The following is an 18192-nucleotide window of genomic DNA, read 5'->3' as shown; positions in this document are numbered from 1 at the left end:
AATTTGTATGTTCACAGCTATTTTTTTCCCCCAAATACAAAGCTGCAGTTTTAACATGTGGATATTTTAAGAGCAGCAGCATATTTTAGAAGGTTTTAGAAAGTATTACTCTATTTAACCATGCCTTTGCACACACATGCCTGTGTAACTCTTGGAACTAGGCCACTCAGTGAAACCCAACAGTACTAAGCACCTCATGTTTATTATTAGTCACAGAAGTGTGATAGGTAGTATTGTAAAGATGACCAGGAAGTTAAAATGCAATTAAGTAACCTTATAACTGCTGAAAATGTCTACGATTACATATGGGGAGGCCTGCTCCGTACCAGCTCCCACCTGCTGCCCCATAGTGCCACCTCTGATACAGAGGCAGCAAACAGCTCCCCAGCGGCTAGTGTGTAGTTGGAGCCTGTATGAAACCATATACATGGTTCCACTTTCCCATCCCTAATCTAAAGATAAACACCTTTGTGCCTCCCAAACTCTAGGCTGTTTGTAGGTTCATGCTCTGCAATATACATGAGAGCAGCTATGGGGAGCTGATTTTCAGCATCTTTCCACCTCCACCCCCCAGGACAGCTAAGAGTATTTAAGATGACAATTTTAATTTAGATTTAAAAAAATACTTAAAATTTGACATCCTATATTAAAGCCTAAATTTACTATGATCTATTAAAATAATTTAAATAAAAAAGTGTTAAAGCAGTACACAATTGCTGCCAAAGCTCTAAAGAAAGTCAAACCACTGAAATAATAGAAGTCACTGGCTAAGAACATGGAACCAGAATTTGCTGAAGTGCTAAACCAACTTTTGACCGTATTATCCTCTTCTGCAGGTGCATATAGCATGTTTTCTTCATATCTGACTATTCACCTAATTCAGTTCTAAGTTGAGAAACCAACTGGGAGTTGAAAGAGCAAGAGGTATGAGGATAAGATTTACTAGTTATAAAATCTTAACTGGCAGTTACTAGAAATTTCAATTCATTATTTAATAAAATCAGCTTTAAAATACCACACATTTGACAAGAAAAAGGTTATGTATGCAGCACATGCAAGATAATTTAATAAGTTTTAAAATATTTGTGTTTAACTGAATTCTAAATTTTCACCACATGCGTTTTTATTCAGTAGAATAACTTACTAGTATTGCTGCACTACTCAAGTTTCTAATATCATAAAAGCTAAGGATCTGAGAAGCAGTATGTTACATCTGTACACTTAAACAGCAATTATAGTTTATCTTCCTGGTCAGCAAGAGCAACACCATATTATGTCAACCAACTTCTTTTTTGGAGAACTCACAGTAGATACAAAACTAGATTAAAGTCGATTTAAAACAAAGAAAAACATGTAATTCATGATTAAAATCAGTAATTTAAAATCATTCTACTCTTCAGTCACCCATTCATGGTGGATGGGGTGGAGCAAAAAATTTGACTTCCTTAAGCCCTTGAAAGTGTATATAGCCAAAAATGGGGACTTACTATCAATTGCAAAGGGTTAGTGACTAATATTTTAGTAGTGCAAAGTTACACCAGAACAAAGTCCCATCCCGCTAAAAGAATGAATGCTGAGCTTGCACTCCATCCCTGCTCATAAATCTCTCTTCTCTTGCAAGAGCATGTCCTGAATGTAGCAATTTCTGCTGAAACACCACCACTCAAGTTCCAAGTATACTTTTGTTTAGACAGCTTTGTTTGGACTCCTCTCTTTTCTGGCCTTAAAGCAACCACTGTGCATATCAGCTAATAGTAGCAAGAGATCCAGCTACAAAAATTAAGCAGATTACTACTATTATATCGGTATTGTAATAGTATTATCATAATTTGAAAGCAAAGCAAGCAGTGGATTGTCTGAATGTTTCCTGTAGAAGTGAATATACATGCTTCCCACATTCCCCACTCCATCTCATAAAAAGTTAACTCCACGGGTTTCGCAGCATAACTTAACAAGCATTAGAAAACCAGATAGACACAGAGCTAAGTATTGTGGCTTTAGAAATAAGATTTTGGGAGAACACAAGTAAATGCAATTAGAACTACATCTGGTAAGTAGTGCACAGAAAGCAAAGGTAGGTGATTTCAGTAAATTGTGCATATTTACCACTAACTTTAACACAATATTCCATAGATGAAGTTTTGTGGGGCTAGAGAAAAAAAGAATAGAAAGAATAGGAGCTGCAATGTGAAATGTACATAATGAAGAACATTGGTCTAGATCAGTCTCTCTCAAACTGTGCTCTGTGGAGCCCCAGGGCTCCTCAAGACATCTCCAGGGGCTCCTCCGCAAGGTTGACAAACTGGAAACATTGATAGGTACAACACATACAATCAGTGGACCGCTGGGGCTCCGCATAATATATATATATATTTTTTAAACACACATGTAAAGGGCTCTGGAGCCCAAAAAGTTTGAGAACCGCTGCTCTAGATGCACACTTAACAGGAAGTTATCCTTCCAGTAGGAACTCAGAGTGCAGATACATTTTAGAATGTCTGTAGGCAAGCATCCATGTACACACACAAGTATCCTAACACTATTTTTTAAGTAAAAACATTTTTCAAGTTCATACTCACCAATAATGATGTACTTAAAGATGTAAGAATAGTTGTAAGGTGCAGTTGCCATTGTGGCACTATAAAATAAGAAATAAAATAAGTCAGTGATACAGATTAACCATTTAAAATGGAGTATAAATTAATGGATGTTCTTCCCCTCCCCCACCACCACACATACACCTTGATCTACTCTTTTATTCCAGTTTCAGAATTCTACTCCATTTCCATTCAGCCAACGGGTTAAATGCAGATACTGTATGTCTTACATTCTAAGTAACAGGCTCTTTCACGTCAGGATTATGAAGCATTGTCAGCACCAGAGACTGCAAACAAATTTTCACCAGTGCAAGTACTAGTTCAGCTACTCCACAGAGACTCAAGCACTTTCTGGCACTAGTGGGAGTGTATGTAGAATAGAATCAGGACTATGGATGTCAACATATAGTTGACCACAATGAACTGATAGGGTTATCAGTTAATCCTGGGTTTATCAACTACATGCACTTCCCCCAGCCTCTGTATCAGAGGCAGCAACATACGGGAGGAGGTGAGAGTTAGCATGCACGGGAAACCAGCTTTTAAGCCAGCCCTCCACATGTGCCAGCTTCTGCTGAGAACCTCTTCCCCCCCACCCAAGGCGGGGGAGGAGGAGGAGCCAGTACACATAAGTGGCTTTCAAGCTCCCCACATATATTGGCTTCCCCCCCCAAGCCACCCGTCTCCTCTCCCCCGCCCCCCCGCTGCTTCTTCGGAGACAGGGGGAGGGGGAAAGATGGAGTGAGGTGGGAGCCAACCCTTTGTTTCCTTTCTTTAAGAACTTACTGATCTACAAAGGGAACTGTCCTGATATCCTATGATTGTTTACTTTGCAGAGGAGCCTTTGATAAGGAACCATAAGAGATTTTCTGAAAAACCAAGTACACTGTACCAATTGGATCACCTTTATCCTCATGCTTGTCGACACCCTCAAATAATTCTAAAGTGTTTATTGACGTGACTGAATATTACGATAATTCTGTACTTTACTAATTTGCACAGTCCTGAAGTTAGGCTCCCTGGCCTAGAATAGCCAGAATCACCTCTTGATACATCAAGATGGGACAGTACTTCAGATATGTTGCCCAAAAGGCTAGCTCAAATACGCAGGGCTCAACAAATAATACAATCTACTTGCCCATGGCGAGTAGATTTGTAACTCACAAGAGCCGGGTTTGGGCAATTGCTGGACAGCGCGGCTGGCAAGCGGGGCTCACCGCAGTTCGGTGAGCCCTGCTAATACAGATATCTCCCCTACACCTGCTGCAATGAACATCAACGTAAAGAACTCAGTTAGCATCTCTACAAAAGCCTTGTCCTCTTTGAATACTCTTAACACCTTGGTCATCTACTGGCCCCACTGCCTGTTTGGACTGTAGACATAAAATGGCAGGCTGCTTAGAATGTAAACACCAAGAGCTGGCCCACATCAGCTAACTCAGGTTCACAGCTCACACTGGAGCCCGGCTCCCAGCCCAAGCACAAAAAAAAAAAAAAATCTACAGCCCTGCAGCCTGAGTCAGCCAACACACAGGGGTTCAATTGCACTCTTAACCTTATATAAAAACAGCAAATTGCATCCCAATTTCTTGTGCACCTTTCAATTAATCTCAATAGGATCTGACTACAGATGTCTGCGATCAGTTAACTAGTTGACTACCCAACTATCCGAGAGAGGCAGCAACTGGGGGGGGGGGGAGGAGGAGCCACGGCGCACAAACCAGATCTCCCCAGCACTGTCTCCGCGGGAGGCAGCAGGGAAATGACATGAGCAAGGACTGAGACCAGTCCTACTCCTCTCCCTTTGGAACGTACAAAAGCCACTTGCGGCTCTTGTACATTTCAAAGGAAGAGGCACAGAGGGAACCCATGCCAACAGGGACTGTTTTGCTCCCCACTGGCACTTTCTGCTGCCTCTCTCCCCTTTGAAATATACAGGAACCAGCTGCAGCTCTTGTATATTTCAAAGGGAGAGAGGCAGTGGGACAGCGAACGCCCCCTTTATCAACTAATTGATTAGTCAATTCCATTGACTAATTGATTAGCTGATTAATCAAAGTTTAACATCCCTAGATCTGACCCAATTTTAAAAGGATGCCTTTTTGCCTGTAATGGCCTCCATTAGTCTATCATTTAGTGATGGTAACAGTCTTCTTACTATCCTTTCTGTTTTAGGGTATCCATTTAGTCCAAGCCTGTCAGTGTTTCAAATAGGGATGTTGGATAACGATTAATAAAATAGTTGTGTAACTGCACAAAATACTGTCTGTTACATGACTATTCGATCATTCCTTGGGACAGGGCCTGCAGCCAGTGCACCCCAGCCCCACTCCTGAGAAAGCCCATCACCCCATGCTGGAGTGTGGGGTGGCAGCAGCCCCTGTACACCAGGGCCCCAAGCTCCCCACCACACACATTGGGGGGGAGGGGGAGGAGTTCCAAACTTCACACAGGCAGAGGCTGCTCTATGGCAGCCTCCTCGCCCTCCCCCTGCTGCTGCAGCCTCTGATAGAGGAAACTCCACAGAGCCAGCACGTATGAAGAGCTGGCTTAAAAGATGGTTCCCCACACAGAGGTTCCTGCCTGTGTCCCCCTCCTGTGCTGCTGCCTCTGATCCAGAAGCACCAGCGTGAGGAGGGCAAGTAGCTTGTGAGAGTAGATATGCATAGGGAGCTGGCTTGTCGCGTACTGGCTCTGGCCTGCCACGCCACCCTCACACTCCGCGCTGTTGCCTCTATCAGAGGCAGTAGTGGCAGGGTGGGGGGGGGGGGAATGGAAGAAAAGCAGGTGGCTCCACGGATCCAGTGCTCATGGAGAGCTGGCTTAAAACCCAGATCCTCACAGCACCGGCTCCTACTCCTCAGCCCCTTGCTGCCTCTGATACTGAGGCAGTGGGGGTGGGGAGCGAGTAATCACCAAGATTAATGAATAAGCCTAGGCCTGTCAGTTAATCATGTACTCAACTACACATTGACATCCCTAGTTTTTAAGTCATCCTCATGCTATTTGCAGGCATTTATTCTTTCCAATAGCTCTTTTACTTTCCCTATAACAAAACGTCCTCATTTTTACATAGTTTCCCTTTTTAAAGCTAAATGTTTCGCCTTGACCCTGCAATCGCTTATGTATGTGAATCTAAACATAAGATTAGTTCCCACTCAAGTTGAGTTATGTACCTGCTTACATGCTGTTTACTGGATCAAGATCTTTACTCATTACTCTGTTTTTTTGCCTGCAGTAGTATTATAAGAAACAAAAAATACTTTCTAATTTTTTTAATGGGGTGTGTACAAATCATAATGATCTATAATTGAAAAAGCAGCAGAGTTGTAAAAGTCTCAACCCAATTAAAACTTGGTATTTTAAAAAGCAAAATACAGATTAGACCTTCCAAAACCAGGACTCTCTTGTCTGGCAACATCTGTGGTTCTGATGTTCCTGGACCAGGGAATCCTGGCTGGCAGGAGGGCTGACAGCTCGGAGCCAGACGGGACTTGGGACTGAGCCTCAGTAGTAGGGCCAGAATGTGGCAGCTTCAGTAATAGGGTTCGGGATACAGCAGCCTGGGCTGCCCTGTAGAGGGGACAGCTAGGACGGACAGCAAGGAGGGAAGTCAGGCTAGGGGGCTGGTAGCAGGGGACCTCCCCGTGGCCAGCGAATTTCCTCATTTGGGACCAGTCAAGTCCCAAGTGCGCCAGACCAGAGAGGTCCGACCTGTAATTTAGATAGTTGGTTTAAGTTATTCTGGCCCTATCTATATTTTGTTAGGAACAGGATTTCAAATCAGCATTTGCATGGTCAGCAACTATAGGCCATAAGCACATCAGGACTCCATAATTACAGTCCATGCTTCTACATACACACACGGTTAGACAGTGTGTCAATAAAACAGAGGAGAAAGAAGATTAACTTGTTAAGCTCTGTACACACCTGTAACAAGAAATCAGTCTGTTCCAGAGAGCTTGTAATCTTAAATTACTGCAGACAACAGGAGGGAGATAAACAAAGCATAAAGAGCCATCATGCTTGACATTAGCAGTCACAGCTAGGAATGTGAACATGTACATGGTTAACCAATGAGCCTAGGCTCATCAATTAACCCTCATGGTTACATGCAGTCTCCCTCCATCCCCTCCCCCACCCACCCCCACTGCCTCTGAAACACAGAGGTAAGGCAGAAGCTAGTGTAAGTGGGGAGTCAGCTTTTAAGCCACTTCCTCATGAGCACAGCTCCCTTGGAGCCACCTGCCCTCCCGTACTGTTGCCTCTGATACAGAGGCAGCAGCATGAGGGGGGAAGCTCGCCCCCCCCACATAAATGTGTAATTGTCACATTTGTCAAATGTGTAACTGTGTAAACTGTGAATGTCAGCAGTTACAAAAATAACTCATTTTAACATACCTAATCACAGCAAATGAACTGACTAACCATCTTCAGACCAATCACTTATATTCAAATCTGATGAAGTCAAGTGTATTTATCCCAGTCATGGCTTTCAGTCCCAGCAACAGAATTCTCTGCCCAGCTGCATTTCTTACCAGAACTCTAGGTTTAAAGAAACCTTATATTAAGAAATTAACACTGGCCACTCTGAAGACACAATTACAACGCTCCTAAATTACTGCCTTCATTTTCTATCAAGAGCATAGGAACACAAAGGGGACTGAAATATGGATGATTAAAAGGAGAGTGACACCAGTTTAACTCGCATTTGTTTTAACTATGCTAGTTAACCACTACAACCATTTTTCCAGCTTAAACACTCTTAGATTCGAGTGGAAAACCCAGTTACCTATTCACTCCAATGGAAGAGTCACTCGGGGTAGCTGGTTTCAATTAATTTGATTAACCCCATTCAACTTTCCCATGTGAACACCACCTTAGATGACATGCTGCTATAGCAGTACCTTTGTAAAGGATCCTAATCATTTAGTCCATAGTGAAAATATATATATTCACTATCTCCTACAGCAGTGGTCCCCAACACGGTGCCCATGGACACCATGGCGCCTGCTGGGCCATTTCTGTGCGCCTGCCAAGTGATCAGGGATGGTCCCACCCCTGGGCGCACAGCCTATGGGCGGCCCCCGCCACCCCCGGGGTGCAGAGCATAAGGCCTGTGTCAGCCCTGCGCGAATGGCATATGGGCGGCGCCAGCCCCGGGCATGCGACGCAAGGGCTGTGCCGGCCCCATGGCTCATGGCACAGGAGCGGCGCCGGACCCGGGCATGCAGCACATGGGAAGTGCCGGCCCCACCCCCGGGCGTGCGGTGCATGGGCTGTTCCGGCCCTAGTGCACGGCATATGGGCAGTCCCAACCCTGGGCACGTGGCACAGGAGCAGCCTGGCCCCGGGCGTGTGGCGTAAGGGTGGTGCCAGCACCAGGCACGCAGCGTATGGGTGGCCCCTCCCTCAGGCACATGCATGGCCCTGCCCCTGCCCCTGGGCGCCAGGCAGTCCCAAAAGGTTGGGGACCACTGTCCTACAGCATGGGTGGGAACCTACTGCCCCACAGCCAGCCCCACCCTCTGCCCACATGGCTGGGGCACCCTCACCCTCTAGGATAGTAAACTCTTACATACTGCTTTCCATCCATTGATTCCAGAAATTTGCAAGGGAAGCAAGTATTATCCCAAATTTAGAGATGAAATGGCCTGCCATAAGTCACCTAACAGGTCAGAAATAGAACCAGGTCTTCCCAGGCCCTATCCAGCACTCTTGTCCTCTGGGCCATGCTGCTTCTCAGTAGTAATCATCATCATGTCTCATCAACATTAAATAATAGGTAGATACTGCTAATCCAGAAAGTGTCAAGACTATGGAAAGTTTCAGAGAAATATTGAGGTGTAAGAAGTCAAGATATAGAAATATCACATTTTACTAGTTTAATAGCAAAGTGCATGGTTTCCTCTGCCACTCTTCCAGTACAATCTGACTTTGTCCTCATCTTTCTAAACTTGAGGAAAAAATGCAGAACATCCTCATTCTATTGATACTCCACAGCATCCTGTTGGTTCACTGGCTCCCCATCCTTGTTGCTTTATCCCACCCACCCCCTCATAATAGACAAGTACCTGCCAGTTCAGAAGAGATGTATTTTGTTCAGAGTATCTGTTTTAAAAACTAGTGGTTTAAGACCTAAAGCATGGGTGGGGAACTGTTTTTGGGGTCTGGACCCTGCTGACCCACAGGGGGGGGGAAAAAAAAAAAAAAAAAAAATCACACAAGTGAGGAAAAAACCCCACATGCACGCAGAACACCCAAACCAACCCTTGTTGACGTGGCCCGACTGAGAAGGAGAAAGACTACCACTCACATTCCCCTCACACACCAAAGCCTAGGGAGGCCCAGCCTAGTAGATTTTGTGGAGTAGCGGAGGAGGCTGGAGTGCCAGCACAGGTGCCTCAAAGCTGTGGCAGAGTCCAAAGCATCAGGGGCCAGATCCAGGCAAGCCAGGGGCCAGATCCGGCCCCAAGGTCTTAGGTTCCCCACCCCTGACCTAAGGACAAGAAATTTTTTGTCCTGCAGTTATCAATTCACTTGGCAAACACTTTAAAACTCTCAAATGAATTAAACTTCTCAACAAGATTATAAGAAAAAGCCTTTTTGGGTACTTAGTCTTGGATTTTTGTAACTTTTTTTAACCAAGTCCTTGGATAGATGTGAACAGTAATATTTAATGGCTTATCTGAGTACGGTCTTCTTTACCACATCCTCAAGAAAAGTGGTTACAGTAGACTTTTGCTCCCCAACAGCAGTTTCATATGGACACAGTTCAATGTACAGTCTGTTTCTCCTGCTCCCATTCAAAAAAAAAAAAAAAAAAAAAAAAAAACACTATGCTAAAGCAACTAAGTATGACTTCTTGTCTTTATGCAACTTAGTGCTATTCAAACCCCTTTTACCCACAAAAGCATTGCAACATTTGTACTTACATCTCCTAGTCTCTGAAAGTGGACTGGTTGTTTGTCAAGATAGACTATCATATCCTGATTGTTTGAATATCAGTGATAAGCAGACAGCTTGTGCGAATATTGTCCCAGTAATTATGTTCTTACTAGTGGTACAGGTTCCCAAAGTGACTTAAAATGGCCTCAGATTTGTGTGTGTGTTTCCTGATCTCCAAGCAGTTGAAAAAAAAAAAAAAAAAAAAAGAAGAAGAAATGTAACCTGGCAGTCAAGCAAACTCAGCCTGAACTCAAAATGTAAAGATTATTACTGATGGTAACATACAAGATGGAAAAAAAGTTTCTGCAAGCCAAACTAGGGACTTATTTATATCTGCACAATTTCACTATCCTGAACTGATACATAAACAGAATTGTTTGCAATGTATTGTACATGACTGGACAAAAGAACACTTGCTCTTAATAGTGCAAAGTCAAAACAGCCAACAAGAGTAAAACACAAACAGTAACTTCAGGACTGGAATCAGCAGATGTTAGACTACAAGAGGCACGACGTATCAATTTTTACCCAAGGACTAGGTTAGAGTTGGGGCAAGTAGTTCATGAGATTTTTGCCCATATTTTATTCTTCCCATCCTTACAGGTACAAAAAGATACTGTGTCATCTCTGCAACCTTACTGATACAGGTTGGACTACTGGTTCAGCACCTGACCTGTCCTGCATGAGGGATTTTGCAAGACATGGGATGTCATTTCTAGCCCCCCTGCTGCCAGCCCCCTTCCAGCTTTGGCCCGACCACTGCCCCGTCAGCACTCATCGCTCTACCAGGCAGTCCCACCACTTCTGTACACCGGGTTCCTGCTGTCACGCCCAGCTCTCACTGCCGTGCCAGACAGCCCCGCCACCTGTGCACGCACCAGGCTCTTGCTGCTGCACTATGCAGCCCTACTGCTTCTATGCGTGGGACTCCCACAGCCCTGGTGCTAGCCCTCCACTGGGACTCTCTGGTTCTGGAACAACTGTGGTCCAGCAGGACCAGATGTTGCCAGACCAGAGAGTTCCAGTTAAGAGGAAGTATTAAGGTCACATCACATTACTACACACAGTGGCATATGAATTGTACATAGGCGATTCTGATGGTTCTAAGTTATTAGTTTTATCAGAAGACACCTCACTGCCTTCAACTTGCTGGCAATGTAACTTCTTGCTCCTATTGAAGGGAACCCAACACAACAAAGGATTTTATATTTCTGGTATCAAACATTCCTCCATAAGATTAAGCTAAGACTCACTTTAACAGCAAAAAGTGTGTTAGATCACCTGACCTGCATTCATCAAATGCCCATTAAATAGTGTGCAAGATAAGAAAAAAAATGTATATACAGAATGACAGCTTAGTCCATATTACCTAATGATCAGATGCTATTTATGACTAACTGGCTAAATTTTGTTTCCTGCTAGTTTTCTTCAGATTCCTAACTAGAGGGGAAAAATATGTAGCTATAATGCTCTTTAAGGAGTATTTGTTCAGCTTAATAGTTAAATATGTGCCTCTACCCACTATCCCCATCCTACTTCATCTACAGATATAGCTGCAGGTTAAGCTTTGTTTTCTCCCCTCCCAAGTCACAAACTGGTTTCATCTGGAATTAGTTGAAAAGCAGAGTGTAAAAAAGCCTGGTAGGCAAATAATGAAACTTACCATAAGCAAAGCCATACCAAACTCGTGCCTCATTTTGGTCAATTTTAAGTGATAGGATTTTTAAAGTGTCATGATTTCCACTATTTAAATCTGAAATGTCATGATGGTATTATTGTAGAAGTCCTGACCCAAAAAGGAGTTGTGGAGGGGTTGCAAGGTTATTGTGGGTGGGGGGCTGCAGTACTAACTTCTGTGCAAGGCTGCCTTCAGAACTAAGCAGCTGGAAAGCAGCAGCTATTGGTCAGGAACTCATCGCTGAAGGCAGAGCCACCACCAACAGCAGCCAAAGGATGGCATGATATGGTTTTGCCACTGTTACTATTGTGCTGCTGTTGGCAGGGTGCTGCCTTCAGAGATGAGCACCCGGCCAACAGCTGCCACTCTCCAGCTGCCCAGCTCTGAAGTCAGTACAGATGTAAGGGTGACAATACCATTTCCCCCTTAATTAATCCTGTGATCCCTCTGAAACACCCATTTGGGTCAAACCCCAAAACGAGGAATGCTGGTCTCCCCCATGAAATCTGTATAGAATAAGGTAAAAGCCACACAAGAGGCCAGAATTTCACAGTCCATTATACTTTTTCATGAATATAGTAGGGCCATGACTATAAACTGCTTTTTGGTAACTTCAATCCACAAAAGATTTTATGCTAGCATACAAGCATATGCAGTTTCAAAGTCAACATTAAAGAATTAGAGTGTGATTCTTCTGTAACAATAAGACAGCACTTTTGAAACAGCTTTTTTCCTGATTTTAATCATCTGTTTATTGTCAAATAATTCAATAGTTTTTACCCTGTTAGCACTGCAGAGCCATAGCAACTAGTGTTCATCCTTCTTGCTACAAGTTATACATTTGCAACCAATGCAATGGCTCTGAGGTACACTTACAGATGTCACTGAAGACAAAGTCGGCTCATAGGACCTTAATATGCATATATGATGCATAATGTAGCAAGAACCCAGGCTGAGACTACCGGTAGCAGTGAGGAAAAGTGAACAACACTTAAATGGAACATATTTGATACAAAGTGACAATTAAGAAACCCCACAACCCCTTAAACAAAGTTGGACACCACAACCAAGCAAATTTGAGGTATATTGAAAGTCTGTACAGAAGTCTCAATAGTAATGAAACTTCACCTTGCACTTATAATAGGTATGACTACTCAATCAAAACCAGAGAATGTCCAAGGTACTTAACCTCTCAATGTTGGTTTCTAACCTGAATTTTATCTTCAGTTTTTTGTTGTTGGTTATTTTTTTGTTCAAGGAAAAGAGTTTAACCGTATTGTTTTATTCAGAACTCCCCAATACCACCACTTTAAGGAGGCTGCTAAATTGTAGCTTTCTGAAATATACAAGTTTCTTCTACTTCAATCAACTGGATATGAGACATTGCCTTCACTGTTTCTTTAGCAGCAGAGCCACATTCTACCATAGATATCTATCTATTGAAAGCTAAATATGAATTGGCAAATTACACACTACAAAGTTTTGGTAATAACTAGGCTGAAAAAGAAAGTTAGCTACAGTTCTCTAGCAATAAATTACTGGGCTGCGTAAGTCATCAGCTGGATACAACACATTCTTGATCAGTAGGGAAAGTGCATATTTCTCTCCTCACACCTTCTTGAACTACCAGAAGTCTTAAGGGCCCACTGGATACATTGAAGCATGGAAATAAACTTAAGGATAGCTAGGGTTATAAACATATTTCAAAACCTCCAATTTTAACATATTAAATACGTCCATGTTTTCCTTTAATGACTGCTTCATTCATGGCAAACTAACCATATGTCCCTAATTTCAAGGCTCTCAATAATAAATAAAAAAAACCTGAGAGTGGAGTGTTTTACCATAGCTCTGATTTAAGTGGTTTCCCAATCCTTCACAGGAATCAGTAGCTTACCTATAACTCATATACAGTTATACCTTTATATAACAACTCCCCCAGGACAGAGACTCTGACTTATGTTTGTAAAATTGCCTAACAGTTTAGTCCTGGTTGGGTCTATAATTCAAGTGTATACTTTTTTGGGCTAGAGTCTCTAGAAGTTTTTATTCAAAATATTTCAGTTAATACACAAAGTTACATCCAATAGAGAAACAGTTTCTAGTTCAAAACCCAACAAACAGAATTTAACAGGTAATCCCAAAACTTTGAGCATAGACAAATGCCATTTTCTTATCGGGGAAAATCAGTTCAAAATCCAACATAAGATCTTGTACTTATACTTATGGACCATTCACCCTTCCTGTAGCCACTCAATTTAAGACTAATAAAGAAACTGAGCAGCAAGAGAAGAAAAAAAAAAGGCCATAACAGTAGGAACTCGAAAGCAATAACACTGTAGACAGAACCTGATTAACAACTTCCCATGCTTGGAGCACTGATGAAACCAGTGAAATGGTTTTCACAAAGTTGCTTCCAAAATAAGCCCTCCACAATACCACCACTAGAAGGCAATTCGGAAGTGTAATGGTCAAACAGACCAGAGACACAAAACAATAACCAGGGTTTTTTTTTTAAATCCATTTTCTTCTACCACCTCTAGACACAATGTAATGTACAAGAGCATTGCTGGGGGGAGGGGAGGCCTCTCAGACAAAGATTTGTCCTGAAATGTGATTTGTCCTTTTCATATGTGTTCACTTTTTTTTTTAAGATTGTAACCTTTGGTATAGATGGTTGTGACTATTTTCTTCCACTAATTGATCTGAGGAAGTGGGTCTGGCCCACGAAAGCTCATCATCTAATAAACCATCTTGTTAGTCTTTAAAGTGCTACATAGTCCTGTATTTTGCTTCAGCTACCCCAGACTAACACGGCTACATCTCGGTCGCTATTTAGAGGGCAGGTGACCCTTCCTCAAGCGCTCTCGAGACTTGGGACTAGTGTCACGCCACCGGCATTGGAAGGATGGAAACCAGAGACAGCAGTGAACTTGGCGAGCACGCCCCCCGTCCCGTGCGGACCCCGCCACACGAGCAATGCCGGGGCACACGGCGCGCCTCCAGCAGGGCAGAGCGAGGGGGCAGCCGCGCAGAGGAGGCGGAGGCCCCAGCAGCAGCGCGGCGGAGGCCTCGCTCCGGCCCTGTCCTACCCGGCAGGCCCAGCCCCGAGGGCTCCGGCTCGTTTCCCTCCGCTTGGGTCTCACGGGCGGGGCTGCCGGCTGCCTCCAGCTCGGGCCTCGCAGCCAGGGCCCGGCCGGGGAGCGGGAGCCGGCGCGGCCTGGGTGCCGGGCTAGGCCCCGCTGCGGGCCCGACTGGCCCCCCGGGGAGGGATGCCGCGGGCGCCCCGAGGATGCCCGGCCGGGGCGGGGGAGGCTCTGTGGGCCCGGCGCTGTGGAGGCGGCGCCGCCGCTTCCTCCTCACCTGGGCTCGGGGAGCTGGTGGCTGTGCAGCTTGGCTGTGTCGGTGGCAGCCCGGGGCGCTGTGCGGCTCTGCGGCGGCGGCCGGGCTGGGTCTCTGCCTCTCGCCGGGGCTCCCACAGGCTCGGCTCTGACGGCTCTACTGCGGCCCCATCCCCCTCCCCTTATCCAAGATGGCGGCGCCCCGTGCGCGGGGTTTCCCCTCCCACTCTCAACGGGCCCCGGCCGCACAAAGCGGGGGGGCAGGAGCCGCCGCGCGGGCCAATCACAGCGCCAGCGTGCCCTAGCGGCGGCCGCCCGAACGCGGGGTGTGGGCGGTGCCCCAGGTTGTCCGCAAGCGCGCGCGCGCGCGCGCCGGGTCACGCGCTGCCTCCCCCGCCCCCAGGGACGTCTTGCGCCTCGCGCGCGCTGGCTCGCCGGGGGCGCGCGCCGAGTGGGCTGGCGGGAAAACGTCTCCGGCGGCCCTTGGGCAGTGAGCGCCTGCTCCTCCCCCCCCGCCAACGTTCGCTGCCCCGCCTCAGCCAGCGCCTCAGCGGAGAGCGCCCCCGACGCGCCTGCTCGCCCCTCCCCCTTCCCAGTGTTGCCTCAGGCAGCGCTGCAGTGCCGCACACTGCGGCATCCTCCGTTCCCGCGCTGCCCTGGCGCCGACAGGCGGGGGGCGCCTGAGGTGCCCCAGAAACGGCCGAGGGCACGGGCTGGGCGCAGCCTCCACGCCCTGTCAGCGTGGGGAGAGGCCCTGGCCTCCGCCGCCCCCTGCCAGCCTCGCCCTGTTGGGCGACAGAACCACCCTGACAAATGCCCAGGAGGGGCAGGAGGACGAGACCAGCACAGCCCAGGATCCTAGCGCACTGGGATGGGACCTCGAGAGGACGAGTCCGGTCCCCTGGCCTCGCCGCAGGACCGAGTACCGGCTAGATCCGGGGCGCCAACCTTTCGGAAGTGGCGGGCCAAGATTTGGCTTACTCGCTTCTATTTACGGATTGGTGCGCGTTTAATAACGGGGCACCCTGATTATCTTCCGAGTGTGACCTCAGTGGCCCTCCGTGGATTCCCGTTGCCTTGGCACCATTTTGTGCAAGTGTGATGGGTTGGCCCTGTATATAGAATTCAGTGCACCGTTGGTGCACGAGGAGGGATGCGATGCCGTTCTCGCTCTCCTGTTTTGGCTCTGAAAGGTTAACGGGACCAGAATGTATTACCACGTAAATGGCTCGCTGAAGCGAGAAGCTCTGTGGCTGAGTGTGCACAAATAGCAGATCTCTGGAGAAAGGTCTCATTTTAACTAGTCACTTGTCAGAGGAAAAACCCCACATTTCAGAAGTCCCTTTGTTGATGCATACGCATTGCAAATTCGTGGTATATCTTTCCGTACATCCCATTGGGTGATGTATCGTCTGCTTGCAACACTGAAAAGTTGCCCTCAAAGAATGGCATTACATTTCAGCTTTCACACTGCTTTCATGATATTTTCAAATTATTGAATTACTACATCTGACGAAGTGAGTCTTTGCCCATGAAATCTTATGCTCCAACACTTGTTAGTTTATAAGGAGCCACAGGACTCCTTGCCGCTTTTGCAGATTCAGACTAACACGCCTACCCCTCTGATACTTGATGAATTACTACAGCATTTCTTTGAAGAAATAGGAAGAGGCAAATACAGAATGGAATCGTGCACTTTAGTGTGACAGCACACAGAGGAGCGGTTGCACTCTTATATTATTATTATACAGCAGAAGGCAGGAAACTCATCATTGATATTTTATACACACTTTCTAATGTTACACTGAATAGAGTAGAAAGGTTTCATTCCCAACAGAAGAATATGATGAAACTGGTGCCAGAAAGTACATTATAATCAGGGCTTGACAAATTATACAATCTACTCGCTCATGGCGAGTAGATTGTAACCCAGAAGAGCCGGGTTCCAGAAGAGCCGCAGTTCGGCGAGCCCTGATTATAATGAAATCTGTACATTTGGTTTGTGAAAGCTGGGAACACTGACCACTCTCTCCTAACCTTTGGCTCTGAAAGGTTAATAGGACCAAAATCTATTACAACATAAATTGCTCGCTAAAGTGAGTGGACATAAGGGGATGCTGACAATATTTTCTGAACTAGCTGCAGTCAGGCAGAACAGTTTAATTTAAATTATTAAACATTAAATATTTTAACTTTCTCATGTTAGTTTATCAAAGTTCATTTTAAATAAAGTGAAATATTAATTTACGTCCAACACAGAAGGTTTCAATGTTTTCCTTATTTATGGCAGGAGTGGAGAACCCTTTTTGGGTCGAGGACCACACAAATGAGAAGCAAAAAAACTCAAACCCCCCAACCATCACTGATGTGGCCCCCAACTGAGAATCCTCACTCTTTTGGCTCTTCAGCCCCTCAGGGCAAGGGGAAGGGACTGGGAACACGTTATGGGCGTCATATAGGCCAGATTTACTTTTCTGGGGTTCCGGAATTAGTAGATTTTATGGCCCCCTTTAGTCTCTAGGGTGGACACAAAAATGAGGGGCTCAATGTGCAGGACAGTGCTGCCAGTGTGTGGGATAGGGATGGGGTGCAGGATGTGGGTAGGAGGTGAGGTGCAGAAGCAGGAGAGGCTGCAAGGTCTGGGTGGGAGGTAGGGTGCAGGAGCAGGCTGGGGGTAGGCTGTCTGGCCAGGAGGGAGGAGGCCTAGGGCAGGGTGTCTGTCCAAGAGGGAATGTGCAGGAGCAAGGGAGGGTGGCGGAGCAAGCCAATAGTTGGGATTGGTCCTACCTTGGGCAGGGAGCTGGACTTGATGACCTCCTGAGGTCTCTTCCAGCTATATGATTCTATGAAGCTGGGAGTTTGTGGTCTTGGTGGGGGAAGTGGAGTGAGTGAGGGGGATTGCGGTTTGAGAGTCTGGGCATAAGGGGAGACGCTTACCTGGCTTTGTGCCCCCCTTGCAGTAGGGAAAGCCTCCAGACAGTGTGCTGCTTTTCTCTCGGGGGAGGGAGCTCAACCCTCCCCCATGCAGTGGGGATCCTGGTGCAGTGTGGGAGAGATGAAGAAACCACGACCTTCCCTGCCAGACCTGGCTCACTGCTGCTCCCCCAGCAGGGTGGGGAGGGGTGAAGGGAAAGAGAGTGACAGCACACGGAGTGCACCTGCCCTGCCCCGCAGCTCCCCAGCCAAGCTCTGTGCGGCTCCTGCCAGAATTGAAGTAGGGATGTTAAAATGTGGTTAATTGAGTAGTCTTGTGCACTTCAAAGGAGGAATGTGGAATTCTGCGTACAGCACAGGGCCAGCAGGGAGTCCTGCTGACTCTGGGCTGCACATGGGTGCCTGCTTTGAAATGTACAAGAGTCCCCAGCTGCCCCCGGGCTCCAGGCTGCCCCTTTGAAACGCGCGGAGGCAGTCAGCTCAGCTGTGTGGCACTGCTGCTTTGAAAGTACCCCTTTCTCCTCTCCCCCTCCTTTGCTGCCTCTATGGCAGGCCCTGGCAGGCCCTTGAGGGGGGAGTGCTGGGACTGCACTGATCGGACTGCCAGTGCTCACAGGGCAGAGTTACAGCAGTAGGGCCACTGGATAGTGCTCTTCCTCTTGTCCAGTGCTGGGGCCGGGGCCAGAGCCAGGGG

At 46.4% G+C, this 18192-nt stretch overlaps 1 protein-coding gene across 2 annotated transcripts in view; it reads right to left on the bottom strand.

The window, feature by feature from the left end:
- Positions 1-14724, bottom strand: part of RAB14 (RAB14, member RAS oncogene family) — a 30353-nt gene extending 15629 nt beyond the window's left edge. The window contains exons 1-2 of one of the 2 annotated variants that reach the window (XM_075905474.2): positions 14587-14724; positions 2580-2638 (exon numbers count right to left, since the gene is read on the bottom strand). In XM_075905474.2, the coding sequence (XP_075761589.1) occupies positions 2580-2631 (52 nt within the window). In that variant the 5' untranslated portion in view covers positions 2632-2638; positions 14587-14724. Of the gene's footprint in view, positions 1-2579; positions 2639-6998; positions 7103-14586 lie in introns of those variants that run through there. The other variant, XM_089772902.1, reaches the window with a different exon arrangement.
- Between the last annotated feature and the right edge of the window lie 3468 nt (positions 14725-18192).

Source organism: Pelodiscus sinensis, chromosome 23 (genome assembly GCF_052426305.1).
Source record: "Pelodiscus sinensis isolate ZL-2025 chromosome 23, ASM5242630v1, whole genome shotgun sequence".
NCBI classification, from domain to species: domain Eukaryota; kingdom Metazoa; phylum Chordata; order Testudines; family Trionychidae; genus Pelodiscus; species Pelodiscus sinensis.
Note: the sequence above shows the minus strand (reverse complement) of the source record. Positions and strands in the feature narration are given on the sequence as shown.